This window comes from Alligator mississippiensis, chromosome 7 (assembly GCF_030867095.1).
Source record: "Alligator mississippiensis isolate rAllMis1 chromosome 7, rAllMis1, whole genome shotgun sequence".
NCBI lineage: Eukaryota > Metazoa > Chordata > Crocodylia > Alligatoridae > Alligator > Alligator mississippiensis.
The window spans coordinates 55,707,638-55,729,809 of record NC_081830.1 but is presented as its reverse complement, the minus strand read 5'-3'; the positions used below and the strand labels follow the sequence as shown (position 1 = coordinate 55,729,809).

At 45.8% G+C, this 22,172-nt stretch overlaps 2 protein-coding genes across 7 annotated transcripts in view; one reads left to right on the top strand and one right to left on the bottom strand.

The window, feature by feature from the left end:
* Positions 1-22,172, bottom strand: part of FBXO36 (F-box protein 36) — a 143,555-nt gene that overhangs the window by 12,590 nt on the left and 108,793 nt on the right. For both annotated transcript variants that reach the window (XM_014602803.3, XM_019491694.2), the window contains exons 5-6: positions 6,645-6,781; positions 3,829-3,884 (exon numbers count right to left, since the gene is read on the bottom strand). The gene's annotated coding sequence lies outside the window, so the exon portion shown is untranslated. The remainder of the gene's footprint in view (positions 1-3,828; positions 3,885-6,644; positions 6,782-22,172) is intronic.
* The window catches only part of SLC16A14 (solute carrier family 16 member 14), a 42,290-nt gene that overhangs the window by 1,540 nt on the left and 18,578 nt on the right, over positions 1-22,172 (top strand). The window contains exons 1-4 of one of the 5 annotated variants that reach the window (XM_014602911.3): positions 8,867-9,291; positions 10,997-11,052; positions 11,897-11,957; positions 18,054-18,321. In XM_014602911.3, the coding sequence (XP_014458397.1) occupies positions 18,069-18,321 (253 nt within the window). In that variant the 5' untranslated portion in view covers positions 8,867-9,291; positions 10,997-11,052; positions 11,897-11,957; positions 18,054-18,068. Of the gene's footprint in view, positions 1-6,052; positions 6,190-8,572; positions 8,754-8,865; positions 9,292-10,996; positions 11,053-11,896; positions 11,958-18,053; positions 18,322-22,172 lie in introns of those variants that run through there. The other 4 variants (XM_019491691.2, XM_059730976.1, XM_059730975.1 and 1 more) reach the window with 4 other exon arrangements.

Below are 22,172 nucleotides of genomic sequence, written 5' to 3'. Positions count from 1 at the left end.
GGCAGGGGACATGTTGCCAGGGCAGCAGAGGTCTTGCAGTGGTTGTAATGAGCTTTTCCCACCTGGCCCTGCCATGCTGGGTTCTGCCCACTGGGCTGCAGACTCCCTGGGGGAGTGCAGCAGGGCAGAGAGCCCAAGTCTGCAGAGGGTAGCCTGCACCCCCCTCATTCACAGATCTGGGGGGCACATGCCCCCCCTGTCCTCTCAGGAGTGTGTGCAGCAGTGGGGAACCAGATCCACCCACACCTGAGCTCACAGCCAGCAGCCCTCACCTGCTCCCCCATGTGCTCTGCTCCACCTGTGCTACCCCTGGGGACAGGGGAATGGGGCTCTCTTAAAGCTGCAGCTGCCACCTCCCATGGGTAGCAGCCAGGGTTTGGGTGCTACTGCAGGGTGACCAGGGGGATGCAGACCCTGGTCCCTGGCCCCATAGCCCTAGCAAGGGGGCAGGGGGAGCTCTTTTTTTTTCCATGATAAAAACCCAAAATCAAATACCAAAATTTATAAGTATTTAGAATTTATTTTACAATGGTGATTGAGGCACTAGTAGACCTCTAAACTGCTTTAAAACTGTAAAAAATCAATTGATATAAATGGAGACACAGACTCTTTCATTTTAATTGTGGATTTTGGGGGTTTTAAATTGGAGAATTTGCAATTTTTTTAAATTGGGGGGGAAAACCAGGATCCCTGCTAATCAGAAAGCACCTGTTGATAGCTAGGGAGGTTACCTGAATCAGGGCTAGCTGAAGCAGTTAGGAGCTCTTTCCCCTCTAGCCTGCAAGGACCAACTAAGTCAAAAGGTTGCAGAGGACTGCCTGGATGTCTCCTGGGCTTACAGGGGCCCTGTAAATAAGGCTTGAATGTCTTGCAGGGAGATGTAACACAAACTGCCTCACTCTGGTTATAACTGGAGGACTTAATTGTTTATAATTTAGACCCCTAGTTTGAGTGAGACAAAGGGATGAGAGGACATCCCACAGTGTCAGGGAGGCACATGAGGTTCTAGCTTGCCAGACCAGGATGTGAGCTTCAGAGTAGCCCAGGAAGGGCGGAGATGGGGCTAGAGAGCCCACAGGTCACAGAGGGGCAGCAGCAAGGTCCAGGGGCCCAAAGCCCAACAAGGATAGAAGTGGGGCTGGACATGGCAGCAGGGGGGAAGGGATGTGGAGCTGCTGGGCCCCAACAAAAGCTGGCAGGGAGGGGAGTGGGAGGTGGGGAGCATGGTGGCAGCACCCCACTGCTGCTGCTGTGTCCTGACAATAGTCCCAAAGTGGGGAGGGGGGAAGTAGGCCTGGCCCTGAAGTGGTGGGTGGGTGGGGGGGGAGGGTCTGGCCTGTTTGCTCCCTCCCTTGATTGGGCAAGAAGTGGGGAGTGGGGCTGGATGCAAGACTCCATCCCCACCCACCACAACAGCAAGGAGTACACTGCTGCCAGGCCCCAACAAGCTGGGAGTGTGGGGGGGGGGGCACAGTGATAGCACCCTGCTGCTGCCACTGGACCCTGCCAACAGCTGGGAGGGAGGGGAGGCAGGTGGATGCAGGCTGGGTGGACCTAGACCATGGGGGTGGGGGAGAATGGACCAGGACCTGAAGTGGGGGCCAGACATGGGCCTCTGTCCTGCCCCTTTTCCCCCCCCCCCCCCCCCTCACAAATCATTCTTGATGGGCAATTGGCTAGTTTGTTAATGACAAGGCATGGCAAGAAAGAACTAAAGGAAAGGCATCTGAGAGGAAAAACTATATGGTCACTAGGGGGCATCATCATTGCTGCCTCTGGAGCCTCGTCCTGTGACCAGAGCAGAGAGAAGGCATTGGAAGAATTTGTCAGCGGCTATAATCCAGTGTAATGTCAATGTTATTGTCTCGTATAGTGCCGCCATTTTGGCTGGGGATGAAGCAGGGACTTGATTTAGGGGGATAACAAGGTTGCAGGAGATAATACCCTCTACTGTGGTGTTAACTGCTCTGTGTAGGAGAATTCTAAAGTTGTAGTTGAAGGCTTGGATAGATATCAAAGGGGAAAGGGAATAAGCAGTTTGTATAGTTTCCATCATGGTTGCTATTTTGAGTAATGGGTGGGTGGGAGTTAGAACCCAGGATGAGGGGAAAAAGAGTAGACTAACAAGGTGCTGCCTTGATAGTCCCCAGAACTTCCCTGTAATGGTACATTGCATTATTTAACACTATATATTATAGTTACTGTAAGTGATTCCCTCTAGACTTTGGGTCTTTGATGTAGGTGGTCTTCTGACTGACCTGAAGCACTGTGTCTGACTCTTGGTCTGCTGCATTAGTAAGATCTTGGATTTCAGGATGAAACTCCTTTTGGTCTTGCCTGACCCTCTACAGAGACGCTGTCCAGTGGTCTCTACAGTTGAGATATTTGTCTAGAGGCATCTGTTACAAATATACTCTGTCCTTTGCACTCTTATGCCCCAGCTATAACTCCTTCCTGCTTTACTGTGGTCCTGATTGTATCTCCACACCTTCACTCGGTTGGAGAATTGCTGGCACTTCTCTGCATAGCAGAGACCAGAATTTAGATAGGCCTGTACATATACATACTCCTCGCCCCAGAGATAGCAAAGTCCTTGACCTTAGCCTGAAGTGTGCTGAACTATGCTGAAGTGCAAGGTTTAATTGCTCTAGGAGGAGTACAACATAGCTGGAATCGCAAAGAAAGCACCTAGAGTGACAAGCTTTAAACAGAAGTGTGACATCTGGAGCAGTAGAGAAGAGTGTCAAAAGTATGGTATACCAGTAGGGAGACTTGACCAATAGTACAAGAGCTATTTTATGACGGCAATGATCAGTAAAACCATTTAAACAAGGTATTATTAAATCTACTGTCTAACATTAGGTGTGGGTGCAAGTCCCTTTGTCATGACATGACACAAAATGAGCTTACAATAAACTTCAAGTATAAATCCAAACACTTATCATTAAACTTCACAAGAAAACGTTTATACCCAAAGATCTAGAATTAAAATTAGGCAGGCAATGCACAGATTAGCTGGAGATCCTGTCATGCAGAATGACATGCATGTGCTATTAACTGAGATTCCATAACCTTATTAAACAGGAAATCTAGTTTATTTAAACTTGTGAAGCCTGCACAAGTTTCACTCCTGCTGTGTCTTTGCAGAGTACACCAACCTCTGCTAATGCTGTAACTATACCCTGCCCCTTTGATCTCTTCACCAGAACCTGAACTGTAAAATGGAAAGAATGCAGGTAAACTTTAACCCTGGTATTCCCTTATGAGTGCTATATGTTGATCTTGATTGGTATCTTTAGTATTGTTCTTTGTTGTAATTACATCCAATCATTTAAGACAATGCTAGAAATCCTGTATAGAAATGCAGTTATTTTTGCCAAATAATTACTTCTGCTTAGACCCTGAGGAAGGTCTTGACATATTCAAATCACTTCTATTTCTGTAAACACAAAGAAACCAAGGGGCTGGGGTAGCAGGTCTTAGAGAGAATATTTTAAGAACACTTAAGCCTGGGAGAAATTCAGTTTTATGATTAAGATTTGTTGCTGCTGCTATTTAAGTTAGCAATAAAGGAAAACATTACAAAGCCATAGTATTTGGATTTTAGCCAGTCAAAACGGTGTAAAGTCCACTAGATTATAATAGGGTTGTAACAGCAGTCAGTAAGGGCATTGTTAGATATTCTCTCACCCTGTAACTGTCAATGGTAATGTTCTTCATACTCAACAGGGATCAAACAATTTTGCTGAATGTAATGCTAAGTATTACCAGAATCTAGAAGTCTGATTTTTATCACTTGTGCATAATCTGTGCTGTCTGCAAGCTTACCTTTTGGAGTTTCCAGTGCTTACGAAACCTTTGGTTTTGCTGTTGATGCACATATGCTAGAAGGGGAGAGAGGATGAATGTTGAATGAATATATATTTTATTACAATTATGGAGACACATTTTGAGGCATGCATTTCTCATCAGGTTATATTTATGATGAACAAAAGAAAGTGGAAAGACTAGAGACCAGGTGATTATCACATTCTGTTGTGCAGCTTATTCCCCAATTATGTAGACATTTCTGAAGTTCAGAAAGGGAAGCTGCTGAGTGAGAGACTAATTCTAAAACAGAATCAGTGACTTAGAAGATGTATATGGCTCTTCAGTTAAAGCACTTTACAACTGTCATGGACCTGGGTTCAAAGGTGGCCGTGATGTCCCTGGTAGCTCTGCAACCATGCAAGCTCTGCCCCAAGGGCACCCTCTTGTCTCACCTGCCACATCTTGTTGGTAGAATAAATTAGGAGGCTGCCCATGGGCCTTCACTTGGACCTAGTCTGCTGAACCCCAATCAAGCTCGCAGGTTTTTCTGCCTTTTGCCAAGCCTCTCTTCAGTACTTCTGGTGTGCAGGGCACCTCAGGTTTTATGGGCCAATTGTCTGACTCCAGACCTCTTTACCATGCCCCAAACATCATGGGTGTTACACAGTTATACCCTCTGTTGGGGCATCAGCCTACTTGGCCTCCACCCTTTTAATGTAGCTAGGCCTCTTTAGCCTAGATCTACTGTGTTGGGCTCAGCTTTGATGCACTAGCTCTCAGTCTCCTCTTGTCACCAGCCCCCTGGCCCTTGTCTACTGTGCTCCTCTGGCACTAGGGCTTTCCAGCCCTCCAAAGCTCTCACCTCTCTGGCACTGGAGCTCTACACAATCGTGTGCCCTGCTCTAGGCACTAATGAGGCCGCCTCCTCCCTTATTAGCCTCAACCCAGTCCAAACAATAACAAAGACCTAAGCCCCTGGACTATAACATAACACTAACAATAAAGACAGCACTCCCACCCTTAGCATAGCATAGCATACCCCTTAGCTCTAGGTACCTTGTAAACTTCTAGGGCAGGCAATTATTTTGGGCAGAGGGCTGCTTACTGACTTTTGGCAAGCCAGCAAGGGCCGCGTGATAGGCAGCCAGGGGCATATAAATATTAATTTTCTAAATGTTTTAGGGGCCCCCTGCAGGCCAGATAGAATGGCCTGGTGGGCTGCATCTGGCCCCCAGGCTGCATTTTGCCCACCCCTGTCTATATTCAGAGATAGCAAAGTAGGCAGCTAGCTGCATCAAGCAGCTCTCTTGTGCAGGCACTTTCTCCTAGCAGTTGCAAAAGAGAGTGACCCCAGCCAGCCCTGGCCCTGAGCTTGTGTGTCTCTGGGCTCTGATCCCCTTTTGGTCAGCTGACCACCTGCAGGTGCTGGCTAATTACCTTGTTAGCCTCTTACTTAAGCAACCTGCAGCTGCGGAGCTCTGCCTAGCTTACCTGGCTCCTTTGCTAGGCTGCTTCTGCTATTAAAGGTGCAGGCATACCTTGGTACGCTGTGACAATAACATAATTGTATCCACCAATATTTATTGTAGCAGCTGATAAATTTATCATAGCTGATTTATGGCCCAATTAAATCAGTGGTAAATGTCACAGCGGTTTCGAGCCAACAAGTGCAAAATGATGACATTGCTTAAAGCAGGGCTGTCCAACTGGCAGGTTACGTGATGCCTCCAAGGGGCTACCTGTGGTACCTCAGCTCCTTGTCTGGGTGTTGCTCCCCTAATCACTTCAGCTGCTGCTGTTACCACCAGAGTCTCTGGGCCCCTCCCTCCTCCAGCTTCCATTTCTTGCCCCCAGCCCTAGGGTGATGCAGGGAGATGCAGATGAGGGAACCTGTGGCTAGAAGGCTCACAGCACAAGGATTCTGTGGGATAAAGGAGGATGACGTGGTGTGGGGGGGGAGGTGCCAGCTGCACAGTGGGAGGGCCATGGGGCACAGTATCCAGGAGTGCTGGCATGGTACAGTGGAGGGATCCCTGCCATGCAATGCAGCCAAGGGATTCACAGAAGTTTAGGGCTAGAAGGGACTTTGTGAGATCATCAGGTCCAGATGATTGCAACCTGCGCAGCCCTCGCTTCAAAAATGGTGCATCATTGCCTATATATGGGCTTTAGAATATTTTCATATGTATTTTGTAACACTAACTACTCAGAACTTTATCATTATAAACCTAAGAATTCTGATTCTACATAGGATCCAAAGCCAAGAATGAAGACTTTACTACTGAACAGAACATATAGGAAAAAGTAATTTGGTTAAAGCTTTATCACATCTTCTGTCTTCAGAACCTGCCTTTTACTACATAGAAGACTCTATAAAAGGTACTTTCATTGTGCACTGCAGATACTGCTTCATTGAAAAAAACAGTATGCAAAAGACTCAGTAACTTGAAAATAGCTTAGGCTAGTTTCTCAGCTTCACTCCTCACTTGTGGCCAAAAAGGGGAAGACCATAATTCCCTGATACTGAGGCCAGTCCTATAATCTCAAGAACCTGCCATTTGGGGAACACTAAAGAGCTGAGATGGTCCAGCCACACTCCTTATCTTAGCACCCTCCCATTCTGGGATCCAAAAGGGCAACTGACACTTTCAGTTCTCTGCAGGTAGGTCTCCTTTCCACTAAGGAAACACCCAGACTCTGCACTGCCACAGCAGCAAAAAAACACCAGATTACAACCCAGAATCTGACCCTTGTTTTCAATTTGTGATTTTTACTCAATGGCCATTGTTATATATTGTCAATATTGCCTGCCTCTGGGAAAATTAAGCAATTACCATATTCCTGTATATGTATTCTTCCTGCTAAATTCCCTGGGGAAATCCTCCTCTTGTGTTCTATTTTCCTTCCTTTATCTGTGTCTTCTTTTCCCCAGAGTCAGATGTCTCCTTCTTCCTCTTGATTACATATTTATCTGGAAAGTAATGAAAAGCACATAAACAAAGGAATTGTCAAACTAAGTCAATCCAGTCCAAGGTATACATAGTTCTATAAGAACTCAGTGTTAGGGTCATGCAGAATAATATGTCCCTGACGTTGCATCTCATTCTGGTCTCTAATAATTATACTGTGAAGCAAGCGATTCATAGCTTCATAGATGGTAGGGGCTGGACTAGACCTCTCGAGATCATCAGGTCCAGCTCCCCTGCACTTGGGCAGGAAAGACTGCTGGGGTCAGATGACCTCAGCAAGGTGTGTGTCTAGGTGTTTTTTAGAGAGATCCAGAGTAGATGACTATACCGCTTCTTAGGGGTCTATTCCAGACCCTGGACACTCGAGTTGTAAAGTTTTTCCTTATGTCTAAGCTGAAGCGGTTTTCTAGCAATTTTTGACTGTTAGTCTAAGTGTTGCCCTGGGGAGCCTGGGTGAACAGACATCCTCCAAGTCCCTCATATGAGCCCTTTACATATTGATAGGCTGCCACCATGGCCCCTCTGAGTCTTCTCTTCTCCAGGCTGAATAGACGCACGTCTCTCAGCCTCTCATCGCATGGACTGCTCTCCATACCTCTAATCATATGGGTAGCCCTCCTTTGGACTCTCTCAAGCTTCTCCACATCCTTCCTGAAGTGTGATGCCCAGAACTGGCCACAGTATTCCAGCTGTGGCCTCACCAATGCTGAGTAAACAGGGAAGATGACATCCTTAGTCTTGTTTGAGATGCCTGTAGCTAGGCTAGAAGCTGGCAGGCCTGGCTGGAGCCTGCAGTAGTCTGGTCAGCCTGCAGGCCTGGAGAGTGTGGGCCTGGCAGGCATGCAGCACAGCAGGCCCAGGCAGTGGCACCAGGATGCAGGCAGGCTAGGACAGCTGGCCTGCAGCCTGCCAAAGAGACACAAGGGCCTGGATTGGCCTCAGGCTCCCTGCTGCTTTTCCCCAGGGCTCAAAATGTCCCGAGGCTTTTAAAGCTTGAGGCAGAGCCTACCACAGAGGCCACCCAGCCCTGGGGCAAGAGAGGCTCCTAGCTCAGGGCCCTGGGGTGGCCCTCTAACAGCAGGGCTGATCCAGGAGCAAACTTGCTCCCAGGTCATGTGTACATATGAATAACTATGCAGTAACTAATTGCATGTAAATTTGCTACCTGCATTTGCGGGTAACAGATTTACTTGCAATTAAGCATTTTTACTGTGCAGCATGCCTGCACACTTGTAGATGCATGCGCTTGCTGCACAGTAAACTACACTACTGCGCAGTTAAGCTTCTCGTGTAGATGTGCCCAGTGACCTTTTAGATGTGGACCTAAGACAGTGGAATGAACTCTCTCAGAAAGTGAAAACCATCACACATCTCATCCCTTTCTGCTCTTAGTGCCAACTGCCAAGCATATTTCTTTGACCTTAAATAAGCATATCAAAGTACTTATTAAAAACAAAATCCAGAACAAACCCTTCAATCACATACACGTCTACCTGGAGAGGAGGAGAGAGAACAAGTACGTAACACATGTTCGTGCCGTCTACTTTTTAAAGTTTGCTTTAAGGTGGGGTGGAAATTTAAAGCACCTTGCTATTTATTCTGGAATAAGAGTGCCTTGTTCATGTTCAGTTCAACCAACTTTCAAGTGCCTGCTGCTGCTCATGCTGACAAGTATGGACTCATTGTTTCCCTGTTCTCTGGGTCTGGCCAACTCCATCTCTTGTTTCTTTGGGTTGCAGGCACACAGGGACAGTGTTTGTCTAACACCTCGCACACCTCTTTCTGGTCCACAGAGTTCCAGGGCATTGCGTGAAGACAAATACAATAAGAAAAAGGAGTGGGCTGTTGGGAAGAGTATTCTGGAAGAGCTCCACGTGGAGATGATGGCTTAAGGTGCTGGTGGAAGGTGCTCAGATCCTCCCGCGATGGAAACCTATGGGGTATAACCAAACCCCCCCAAGGGAAGCTTCCCGGGTAAGTTCACTCTACCACCGTACTTGGTTTTCAAGCAGCCCACGCGGGGATGCCGCCCGGGCTGGCACCCCTGTCGCCCGCGGGGGCACCCTCTGGGTCTGCGCTGGTGGGAGGCTCAGGGACCCGGCGGCGGGGCAGTGTGCGGGCGGCCGGGTCCCGGGGCGGGCTGGGCTCCGGTGCCGAGCGTGCCCGGCCGCGCGGCGGAACAGCCGGGCTCTTCCCGTGTGCGCTGCTTTTCCGGAGCCGGCTCAGGAGGAACCTGGGGAGCGAGAAACTGCATCCAGCTCCAGCCACAAGAGTGTGCGTGTGAGAGGGCTGCCAGCCTCCCCGGCCAAACCAGACCCAGCCGGTCTCGCGGCGATGAGGCGGCGTGGCGGTGCGCGGCCGCGCAGCACGGAGCCGGCCCCCGGCGGGACGCGAGCGGCTGCGGGGGCCGCAGGCGCCTCCCGCCACTGAGGGCCGGCGCGGGCCCCGCGGCAGAGGGCAGGAGCCGGCCCGCGGGGGATGCGAGCCCCGGGACTGCAGCGGGCTCCGCGCGGTGAGTGTGCGGGCGGGCGGCGGCGCTGCCCGCTGTCGGGGCCGGGCTGCGGCATTGCGCGGCCGCTGCGGCACGGAGGTAACTAGCGGTCATGCCCCCCGGCGCTTCTGCCCAGAGCCGCCCCCTCGCGTGGCGGAGCCGCTGGGAACCTGCCCTTAAAACCGCACTGCCAGGCAGCCCCGGAACACACTCCGCCTCCTCCCGGCACCAGCGGCGGGGATGGGCATGGGCATGGGGATGCGGCTTCCTCCGGAGCACGGGGCAGGAGCCAGCGCCCAGCCGCCCGGCAGCATGTCAGGGAGGAGGGGGCTTGGGGCTGGCGGCGCCCTGGGTTAGCCCTGCCCCGGGCCCGCGCGTCCTGTCTGGCGCTGCGCAGCGCGCTTGGCTCTGTTGTGGGCGAGGATCCGAAGTCAAGGCACCCCTACGGAAACTTGGACCTTAACTTCTCTGTGCCTCAGCAAAATTGGGTTAATTATACTTGCTTTACCTAGCAGGGACACGTTGAGACCAATTTCATTACTGTTTGTAAAGCACTAGGGTTCTCGGGTAGAAGCAGGATTCAGAGGTGCATTATTATTTAGTTATTTCTAATAGCAAGGATAATCAATCACTGGAAATGGTAAATTCTCCATCACTTGGGCTCTTTGAATCAGGAGCAGATGGGTGGTTGTTTTTTTTTTTAAAGAACTGGTCCAACCCAACAACAAATTGCTGAACTAAAGGATACAGGCAGTCTATAGCCTGTGTGATGCAGGAGGTCAGATCAGATGATGACAATGCTTCCCTCTGGCCTTCACATCTGTAAAGCTGTATTAGCGGTAGTTCACCTTAGATGGTGGTTTACACCCAGCAGAAGTTGCTTCTCATTTAGCTTAGTGTATTCAGTGAGACAGGAAGAAACCTAACAGTCCTGCATGCAGAACTCCTATTAAGTTTAATGGGGCCTATCTAATACATAGAACTGATGTGCCATAGGAACTGCAATAAATTGCATATCAAGTGGCCTGTTCAGGATCCAGGGTAGTTGGATTTTAGGAATAAAAACCAAAGCATAGCTGGGAGTAGTGGAGACACTTGGAAATAGGGAAAACTCATATGAACGTTATGTCCCTGTTCTTGGCCTGCCTCCCTCCCTTTTTTGGAACTTTACAGAGGAATAGAAATGTTAAATAGGTTTGCGGTGATTCGCTTACTCTCCACAACTCTAATGGGGAAGGAGAAGGTCCAACTGTGGACAGATGTATTAAAAACAAACAAAGAAAAACCCCACAACAGGAAGAAACGGTGAGTCAGATTATTAGAAAAGCTCAGCTCCTATTTAACACTACTAAATTTGTAGTGCAGTTTTCTAAAGAGCACAGTATATTGGTTGCACGCTGTATGCAGAGCCTTCTAAAGCGCTTCTAAACATCTGGCTCTCATTAGATGCTAAATAGGAGCTCAGTTCTTTTGAAAATCTGGCCCCTCTCTGGGGAATTGAGATGTTGAAAGTCCAACCCTGAGTTCTTAAAAATGTGGCCATTAGGAGCTTCTCCCACTTCCAAACCCAGTAGCTAGTTTGGTGCCCTAGTCATGTATTTTTGGGACTGAGGACTGTACCATCTTAGTTGTTTGGAAGAGATATTTTTACAAAGTAGCTGTTGTCACTTCCATAATAATTTATTTAGGTTCTTGTGGTTGTAAAGAGTGCTTTTCTGCCTTCAAGGGTACTACAGTCTATTTGGCTCTGGTGCTGTGGCCTGGCAAAGGGACCGAGGGAGGGTAAGTCCATCTTTCCACAATGCACAATATAATAGGCCAAGGATATGCTGAGTCAATAGTGAGGAGTAAACTGTCCAATCCTAGCTCTGTCCAGTTGCTGAGAGTTTGCACAACTTTTGCAAGTGACCTTCCTGCTTATGAGTTTATTTACAGTACAGATTCTGGACTGGAGATAAAAATAAAGGAGGATTAATAATGCAATAGATGTGGGAAATCGAATCTGATTCATATACAGTAAAAGTAAGCATTTTGCTTCAACCCTGAGTTGGTGGTGGTTGTAAATCTGGAACTAGCTTGTATCACTTTGTTAAATCAATTTGTCACTGTAGGGCAGTGATTCTCAACCAGGATGCCTTGGCACCCTGGGGGGCCTTGAGATACTTTCAGGTTTGCTATGGAGTGCTACGCAATGTTAGCATTGTTAGGTGTGCAAACATGATTCACAAGATAAACCCAGCTATTTCAAGTAGGAATATATAAGTGTTAAACATTCTGGCTTATTTTGGTCTGTCTGAGCTCTTTGCAACAGAAGAATTGCTCTATTATTTTTCTGTAGTAAAAAAATCACATGAAAATTAAGAACTGACAAGGGGTGCCTTGAGTCTGTTGAAGGGTATGTGATCACATTCTGTTTCTTAAATAATGGAATAAAATGTCCATCAGACACTTTTTAAATAAATTTCAGCCATGTTTAATATCTTGCAAGTTTTCCTCATTCTTATATAGCATACTATTTTTATGATCATACCTATTCAGTATATCTTTACTAAGTGATTCTTAATCACCTAGTTTTCTTCTCTCTTTTTTATGTGAGGATCTGACTCCATGTATTTATTCATTTTAGGGCAATGTTGAGCATTTAGATAGTTTTACACTCTGCAGGACCTCCAGCAAGGAACTGTGAGGTATGACTTTGCTCTTTCCCTCCTACTTAAAAAGCCACTTTATCCTTTTTAGGGATACATCCCCTTGAACCCAACAAGCTGACTACTCTATGCAGTGCAACACTGACATAGCATTGCTCACTCTCTCTTGCCTCCTAGACCATTTGCTTGTGGGGGGAAGTATTAGTTGCTTGTAGTTTGCATGCTCCTTTGATGTATCATACTGTAGAAATCCTTATTCCTTCTTACTTCCCAGTGCGGCCAGGTTAGGACTAGTATCTAACTTATAATCAACAGCTGTGTGCTTTATATTTGCTTTTCAACTAATAATCTTTTAAAGTACAGTTTAGTGAATGAATTGGTCTAATAAAAGATGTCAGATTTACCCAAAAAACCTTGTCTATCTAGTGAATGAGACATTTCACTATACAGTTAGCTGTGCACAGCATTCAGCAAGTGCAAGTGATGAAACAGTTAACTGGGTAGACATCTGAGCTGCCAAATTAGCTTGTAAATCCAAACAGTTTTTCACTATTTCATCATAATTCATTTTAATACATTGTGCAAGCATTGCTTACTGTTTATTTTCCATATAGATGACTAATATGCTTTGGCAGCAATACATATACTAGTAGGGTAAATTACAAGATGCTGCATGTATGTATCCAACATTTTAAGGGGAAAGTGTGACTTCACACACCCTGAGAAGAGGGATGTGATCATGTGGTCTACATCCCCAAGTAGTGTAAAGCAGTCTTGCTGTGTTTATGATGTCAGTTCACAACATTATCAGAACTCCCACTCTCACACCCATTAGAGCTTCTGCAGGAAAGCCTCTCCTCTGGGCATGTTAGGATATCCAAAGGAGAAAATGTCTTTCCCACAGCCCTTTATAGAACTTCTGGAGTACAACAGAGCAGGACTCCCTCCTACATATATTAAAATGTGGGCAAGAACCCTCTGTCAACTCCATCCCATCTTTTCCTTGCTGTTTAAAAGAAGTATATTTTGGTGTGAATTCTGTAGTTGGTTGCACTGGTGTAATATCTTGAGTAATGTTACTACTGACCTATAGACTGAGATATTTGAGAGAAGAAGCCTTAAAATTGACATAAAACAGCTTTTTGCATCAGACACTTAAAGTTTCCTGTGTTAGACGCCTCTTTTGCCCATTTGGAAGTAAATCTCATACCAAAAAATCTATAAACTTTTCCCAAGATCTTACTGACCACTACAGGAAACTTGAGACATGGAGTATCTGAAGTTCCAGATTCCTAAAATTAACTTAAAATCCCTTGTCCATTGTCCACCTAAAATCCTTTTTCTTTACAGTGGATTCTTGATATCTAATAATTTAATTAGAACTACATATTTTGTTGTGTTACAATATTCTATTAAATATATGGCCATGACCCTTTGAACTATCCTGGAAGAGAAAATTTGCTCTGTTGGCTTTATAGGAAAACCTCATTAGTTCAGTATTGGATCATTCAAAGTATTGGAAGCTTTGAAGCTGTTGTCATTCCCCAGCCAAAAGAATAAGTTTTTGTGTACTTTATGATATGAATAATTTGAAATATGGCTACGTTGAAATTTGAAGCAATTTTCTGGTTCCTTGGACCACAAACCCTTGGAAACAGTATGGTAGGATCAGGTGTTGGTGGGATCAAGAGCAGTTTGGTGCAATACTGGAGGCAGTTTGGCACAATCGGGCTGGTGCAACTGGGAACAGTTTGGTGTGATTGGGGGTTGATGGAAACGTGAGCAGTTTGGTGGAACTGGGAGTGGTTTCATGGTATTGGGGGATGGTGGATCCATGGGAGGGAGAGGGTGGCAGGACAGTTCAGCACTAGATTGACTTAACCAGAGGGGAGAGGGCCCTTAGATTATTTCTGCTTTTCTACATTAGTAACTCCTTGTGCTATATACCATAGAAGCAACTTAATTAGTCACTGGGATAACTCCTCACTCTGTTCTTATCAGTTAGTAAGGTCAGCACGTGGATGAACTAAATCCATATGTACGCACAATACTTGGGATAATTCAAGCTCATTTATTTCAAAGTCAGTATTTTTTGGTTCCCTGCATTTCAAATTAATGAGGTTTTCCTGTAATTTGAATTTGAATGTTACATGAATTGGTTTTCATTTATTAATGAATAAAGTCTGTTTCCTATTGAAAAATATCACATAAGAATACTTTAAAGAACTGTTTTATCTCTCAAAAGTTAATATTGCTTCAAAAATCATATATTATAAGAATAAATTAGATTTATAGAACATCCGAAATTTTGTTTCACTCTTTTTAATTTCTCTGGACTGGTTCTGAAGCCAGTTCCTGTTTCCATTTCTCTAGGGGAAAAAAGGAGGAAAAACTACCTTCTCTTGTAGTGTGTACCATTGAAATTCCCCGTCTCCATGGAAACCTCTGGGTGCTCCTCAGTATTGTAACAATTCAATATGTCGCAGGATAAATCAGACTGAGGGGCAGATTTGGTTCTGCATCCTGGCTGTTGTTCAATTAAAAATGGCTCGTGGAGCCACTTTAAATTATTATTGTATTTTAGAATTATTTCTTTGTTGAGCTTTTTATTTGCTGGAATCATAAAACAAACAAAATCACTAAAATGTATTTGTGACCTGCTGCTGCAAACCTTTGTGTATCCAAATCTAACATTAGTGTAGATTATAATAGTCACTACCACAAATTTAGAATAGCTCATTTATCTCAGTGGAATTATGTGGATTTACACCAGTGAAAGAGAGGGCAAAAAAGAAACTGTCCATGAGATAGATTTTGATGGGAGTTTTGGATGTGCCAGAAAGGCAGAATCAGGTGTCTTGTCCATAATTTATATAAGCACAGCATTTTGAAGATCACTGAATTTATACATCTTTTATCTTCTTTCTTTACCCCATCCTGCTACTACCAATTGCCCTTGATTTTCTCTGCACAAAAGTTACCTTCTTTTTATCATTTCCCTTTTTTATTAAAAGTTTTGTAATTTTGAACATACATATCCATAATCCAAGTTTCCTGGGATAGCAGAAGGTGTCTTCTGTTTTTATATTATATATAGATACTTACCCTATTTTGAAACCAAGGCCAATCCAAGGCTTGACACTGAATCTTATATAAGTTAGCAGAAACATATTGCAATAACCAAAAAGGCAAACTATAATCAGTGCACTAATACCCTCATGGATAGCCCTGGTACTAAAATACAAGACTTACAAACAAATATGCAGAAAAAATGTACAGTTTTCCAATCATCTTACTTTTAAAATTAAATGAAAAACTGGCATCCTACTAAAAACTGCTATAAAACTACTAAAAGCTGTTCTAAAATAGGAAGGCCATGGTCATGTTCTAAATTTGTTATAAAAGCTTGTTGTTTCTATCTGGTGTCCCTAAAACGCCATCCTGAGAACTGGCATTCAGTCAGTGGGGTTTGGGCAGGCTGGAATAGGGCCATTCTTGAGACTGGCTAAGGAAGAGATACATATCACCATAACAATAGTTCCATGGTGTCGCAGGGCACCTCGGTGCCCCTGCTCCTAGAAAGGAGAAACTGCCAGGGAGCGAGTGAGCGCGCCCTGGCCTGACATGATGAGCCCAGCTGAGGCTTGCTCAGGTAATGAGAGCAGCTGCGGGTTGCCGGAGCAACCAAGGGGAACCAGCTGCCTGTAGGAGGCAGGGCCTGGCCCTTATAAAGCCCAGGGCTGAGGCCAGGCTGGCAGTTCTCTGCCAGCAGCCAGAGAGGCAGGAGCTCCCTCAGCCGAGATATGGGGAGAAGCCCGACGAGCGAGTACAGCTCATGATAGCCCTGAGAGGATTGGGCACTAAAGGTTTAGCCAGGGGGCTTTATGTTTGTGTTACAGCCAGGAGGCTTGTGTTTGTTTGGCTCTGTTATTACACCCGGAGGCTTGGGTGAGGCTGTAGGGGTTGGAGGAGGCCTCAATTATAGGGACCCCAGAGAGTGCGGGGTGCCCTAGCGCCAAGAGGGCGCATTATTTGCATAGCGCCAGGGAAGGCACAGCTCGCACGCCAGCGCGTGAGCAACTGGCGGCGAGGAGCGTGGCCAGTGGGTCGCGGGTGCAACCCGTAGGTTGCGGACGGGGACCTAGACCCCGGATTGCGTGTGGGGGAACATAGACCCCGACCCCAGGAAAGGGGTGGTATTATTGAGTAGCCCAGAGTGGGCACGGCGAGCCCCAAAGAGGGGGAGCGCCATTGTACGTTATTGAGTAGCCCAGAGTGGGCGCGGCGAGCCCCAGAGAGGGGGAGCACCATGCTGAGCAGCCCTAGAGAGCGGGGCCATATCGAGGAGCCCGAGACGGGCATAGCGAGCCCGGCCGCAGGCTAGTGCGGTAACACCCCTCAGACTGAGGCAGGGCGCTGCGGTTGCCCCGAGAAGACAGGGAGTAGCAGCGCGGTGAGCCAGGGTCAGAGAGCGTGCCCGTGCGGTTGGCCCATAGGACCGGAGGCCCGCTAGAGAGTCCCTAAGCAGAACCATACTGGCAGGGGAGGCCCAGAGTGGGCCAGACGAGAGTCCCAGCAAGAGGCTGGGCACGAGAGAGGGAGCCCAGAGTGGGCCACAGTAAAGAGGAGGCCCGAGAAGCGGGCGTACAGACCGGACAATGTCCATTACATCTGCGAGGCTTGGGGCGTGGTATTAGGGGCTGGTAGGAGCCACGCATAGCCCATAAGGCTAGGGTGTCCGAGGAACACCCACCGTATCGGGAGACCCCCAGGGGGTCTGGAAGAACCGCGGGGACTGAGGTCCCGAGTAGCCGTGCCCAGGGAAGACACAAGGCAGCCTCCCAACATTATATTGACCAACAAGACGTGGCGGGCGAGAATTAGAGGGTGTCTTGGGCCGGCCTGACACGGAGCGAGGGACCTCAAGGAGATCACGGCCCTCTGTGAGGACCCCGCCGTGACGCATGGATTTTGGTAAAACATTTTAGATACTTGAAATTTTATTCCAATTTAAAAATTAAAAACTAAACAGCCCAAACTACCAGATAAACGAGAGAAAAAAAGGTTGATGAAATATTTTGAAAAGCTCTCTGCCAGTTTTGGAATGATAGATCTGGCCTGCATTTTTTTTAATTAAAAAAATTTGGAAAACATTGAAAAAATGTAGAAACATTTATGTACAAAAAAACTAGAACTGTTGGTTCCAAAATTATACCTTTTATTAGACCAACTGGAAAATGGCAAGAAAATTGTTCTCTTCTGCAAGCTTTCGGAATCAAAGTCCCTTTGTCAGGCTCTGGGAAAAGTGTAGATGGTACAAGATGGTAAAAGGTCCCCATAGGTAGGAAATAAACTTCATTTTTGCACAGAGGGAGCTGAAGATAGAAGGCTGTCCCTCTGGGTCCATGAGCGTGTCTTTGTGAGCTATGTTGAGTAGCTCTTTGATGTGTTGATCAGGTAGAATCCCTTCCCTGGAGGTGTCAGATGGCAAGCAGGGAGGCAAAAAAAAACCTTCCTTGTTCTGCAGTGAAGCTTAAAATCCAAAATTGGCTAAAATTTGGCATCTTCCATGTTTCAGGGGTGTACTTGGTAGCCGTGTTGGTCTGAGACAAAAAGACATACAAAAAACTAGAACTCTTGGTTCCAAAATGATACCTTTTATTAGACCAACTGGAAAATGGGAAGAAAATTGTCCTTTTCTTGAAAGCAGAAAAGGACAATTTTCTTGCCATTTTCCAGTTGGTCTAATAAAAGGTATCATTTTGGAACCAAGAGTTCTAGCTTTTTGTATGTCTTTTTGTCTCAGACCAACATGGCTACCAAGTACATCCCTGAAACATTTATGTAACTTTTATTCTTGTATCAGCTCTAGTAGCACAGTTTTAGCTTGAGGCTTTTTTGCCTATTTGTACAGGTGAAGTTAGTGCTGTGGGTGCATTCATGCTCTCCTGGGGCCCTCATATTGTTCTTGTATGTGAGAACCCAAACAAATGTAGGAAAAAGTGAGGAAAGTGGATTGAAAAATTACCTCCAACAAATTTCTGGAAAATAATTAATAGCAAATAATAGCAACAAAACCACAAACCTTTGTCTATTTTCTGTATGCTTTGAAATAATTTGTTATGTATGTTTTAGAATACTGTGGAGAAAATGTACAGCAGTCGAGAAGATATTCAAGAAGATGACTCAAACGATAATAAGAAAACGCTTAAACCTAATTCAAACATTGATGGTGGATGGGCCTGGATGATTGTCCTTTCTTCTTTCCTCGTGCATATACTCATCATGGGGTCACAAATGGCCCTTGGCATACTCAACATGGAGTGGCTGGAAGAATTTAGTCAAAGTCGAGGATTGACCGCATGGGTTAGTTCCCTTAGCATGGGTATCACATTGATTGTAGGTATGTTCCAATACACAGTACTGTTATCCTGAAACTGTCAAGCTTTGGAAAGTATCATCCCAACACCCATGTATTTGCTTCAAATGGTATTCATATGGTGTAACTGAGTAGTGGAGTGTTCTGTACAGCTGTTTCATCCACTATATCAGTGATCCAGTAAAAGAGGCAGGGAACTTCAGTGCAGCTGGTGGGAACAACAGTGAGAGTAGGAGGCCGAGCACTAGGTAATGGCATAACATGCATCTGGATGGTGCCAGCAAACTGCCTGGGTTTGATTAAACTGCTTTGTAGACAAGATAACTAATTCCTCAGCAGCAGGAGAAAAACAGCTGTTGATTCAGGAAGGTTGAGTTTGACTTATAGTCTATTAGGAAGGTGACAGGGTTGGACTAGGTATGAAAATAAATGAGTTTTCTGTTTGGCAGTTTTACCAAAAATTTGGAAGGGAAAAGAGTTTGGACCTGAAACAAACCATTTTCATCAAGCAGATTAAAAGAAGACCAATATATTATTGTTTCAAGTTAATCGAAAACATTCCTTTCAACACAAAATTAATTTTTAATTTTCAGGCACCTGTAATAAGCCAAAGAAATTAAAGGCTAGATCCGTACTGCATTAGCACTGTGGAGACACTCAGCTCCCTCCTCTGTTCGAAAGTATAGGAATGCATATCTCCCACCTTTCAAAAGAGTGCCCACACTATCAAGCTGCAGAATAGTCTCCAGTTGATATTGTCTCACTTAACATAAATAAATAGCCATTGTCACAGAGACTGGGATTTAGGCATCACATCCCAGATTTCAGGGCCCCTGAATATTTTTTTTCAAGCCCAAACTAATTGTCAAACTCAGGCTGAATTTGTGAAGAGATTCAGTACAAATACAACTGCATTTTCAGTGAATAAACAATAGACTTCACCCACGTCTAGTTTTAACTGAGAGGAACAGTGGTAAGTATCGATTATTTACTGTATTATGTCTTGTGAAAATATTTACTTTGTGTGAAGTGTTGCACCTGCTTTATACTTTTCATCTACTTTTACAGAAGTATAAATGACATCACAAAGTACAAAGCAAGGCAGAATCAGATTTAGTGTTTGGCTGAGAAAGATGTTATTAGAAGGAAAAGTCTGCCAGAGAGAAAGGTGGTTTAAAGGAATAGTCCTTGAGGGGTCCCAAAATACTGATGTGTCTGGAACCAATACATCTTATTTCATCCCAGTAAGATAAGCATATTTTCTGCTCAAAATAACACAGATTTTCTAAGAAGGCTAGTAAGAGTTAGGTGCACATATATTAGCAAATCGTGACCAGATTTAAACCCAGGGCAGTTTGTGCTACTTCAAAGGGATGGCAAGATACTTAAGTCAGGGTAGGATCTGACCTATTTAGACAAGACTAAAATCCACAGAAAAAAAGTTTGACCCAGGGTCTGTATTCCAGATTTCCCTTATCTTCCTAATCCCCAGAAAATGGCAGTTTACTTTTTGGTCTGCAAAAATGAAACAAGTTGATGCAACATTGAAATATTGTGAATTATTAATAATTAACAATGAAGATAATTTAGGACTGAAGTAATTTCCAAGGTTACAAAGATTGCTAATATCCCAAATTGTTAGTCATTCGAGCTTTCCGAGCAGCGGTCAGTCACTTACTTGCTGTGCCTTTTTTGTGTTCTTTTTGTGTTTTACAACAAACCATTGCACTGCTGAGTGGTGGGATATACCACCTGCCTCTGCAAAAGATGACAGTGGGTGAATCTACATGAGAAGCTACAACACAGTAGCAATGTGTAGATGTGGCCACTGTCACTAACCCTTAGGCAACCTAGGGAATGCTCCCACCTGTGCTAATTAAAGGCAACATGGTCAGGGCACGAAAGTCAGAAAACTGTTCTAAACCAGCATGATTTCCAAAGCCATTCTAGTTTGGCTTCTGCCAGCCACGTATGTGTGTTTACACGTTGTGTGTATGCCTGTGGAAGCACTTTCTAGGTTTGTACTTTTGAGATAAGGTGCCATAGTCTGGTTATCAAACAGCTGATATTTTTTCTACCCCTTTTAATGTGCAAGTGCAAGTAAAGACTACTCAGGTATTTGACACATTTATAAATGGTGTTAAATAACAGAAAATAAAAGGGACGTGCCATTCTAAATATGAAATAATGCAAGGCACTGGGCAGTCCGCAAACATACAGACTGGAATATGACAAAATACTTTTACTAACAGTGTTTTCACTGTTTTTTGTACAGTTCCTCATGTATAAGAACATAAGAAATTTCATACAGGAATAGTAGACCACAGACCCATCTAGCCCATATCTCATATTTCACAGTGATAGAGAACAGTTGCTAAGGGGGAGAGTATGCAGGGCCTGTCCAGACTGATCTGTCCCCTGCCATGCTATGAACTGGGACAGGTAGCTGGGTAACCACAGCAACACTTCTCTGCTGATTCTCCTCTAGAGAGTTCACCTGCAGACGCAATTCTCTGCTGACTGTTACTTGGCTAGTTTAGTTTTGAAAGCCTGTGCATATATATGTGAGTGTATACACATCTACTTTGATTGGTCTATAAGGCCTCCTCTACATGTTACAGTTATTATGCAATTAACTGGTTAATTGCACAATTAACTGAGACCAGCTACACCATAAAAAGATCCAATCAGCTATGATTTTAGACCTTGAAAATGTGCACTAACTTTATAGTTGGTTGCTATCCAGCTTTAATTTGCACATGTAAATTTGTAGGGGTCTGTCCCTATAGTTGGGAGCTCCATTAGCTGACAAGGCTCCCAGCTGCAGGGGTGCACCATGTGCAGCTGGGGCTGGGAGTTCTGCAGCTGAGGGGATTCTCAGCCCCAGCAGTGCCCTATGACTGCCAGGACCCAGAGTCTTGCAGCTGTGGACACTAGGTCATAGAATCATAGAAGTAGGGTTAGGAGGGACCTCCAGAGGTCATCTGGTCCAACCCCCTGCCTGAGGCAGGATCATCTTTATCCAAACCTTCTTATACAATCCATAATCTAACTCACATAAGACTGCCTTCAACCCTGACACAACACAGACCTAACACCCTAACATGCCATAGGTAATTCAGGGGAACCATGGCAGCCAGGGCACTGCCAGGACACAGCATCTGGAGCTGTGGGACTCCTGGCACCACAGGATGCTGCTGGGACCTAGCACCCACAGCTGCAGGACTTTAGGTCCTGGCAGTGATGAGCCAGTGCTGCAATTTCCCTGGCCTGCAGGTGTGTAGGGTGCCTCCACAGCTGGGAGATCACAGCAGCTGCAATCTTCCAGCCATGGGAGCACCCCACACCCTGGGGCTGAGAGATCACAGCTGCTGCGATCTCCCAGCTGTGGGGCATTCCATGCAACCCTAGGAGATCCCAGTGGGGTGCCCCCTTGACTGGGAGATTGCAGCAGCTGTGCTCTCCCAGCCATGGTGCATAGAGTGCCCCTGTGGTTGGGAGCCCCCTCAGCTGAATCAGCTCCCAGCCATGGAAACTAGGGCTGTGCAAAGCTTTGGGTGGTGATTCGATTCGGAGGAGATTCGGCCAAATTTGGTGGGCAAATCTCCGAATCCTAATCGAACCAGGGGACCAATTTAAAGGTCCGAATTGATTTGAAGCTCTCTGAATCTTTGGAAAAGATTTGGACAGCTTTGATGATTCGGGTAGTCCTCAGTGGCTGCAGGAGGGAGCTGCAGCTGACTCCGAGCTGGTAAGTACTAGGGGCGGGGGAGGGAGGGCTGGGGGAGGGGACCATGGGGTGGCCCCTACCAGCCCCCTCAACCTCCCCCTGCTCCCCCAGACCCCTTAAGCCCCGCCTACTCCCCCAGCCCCCT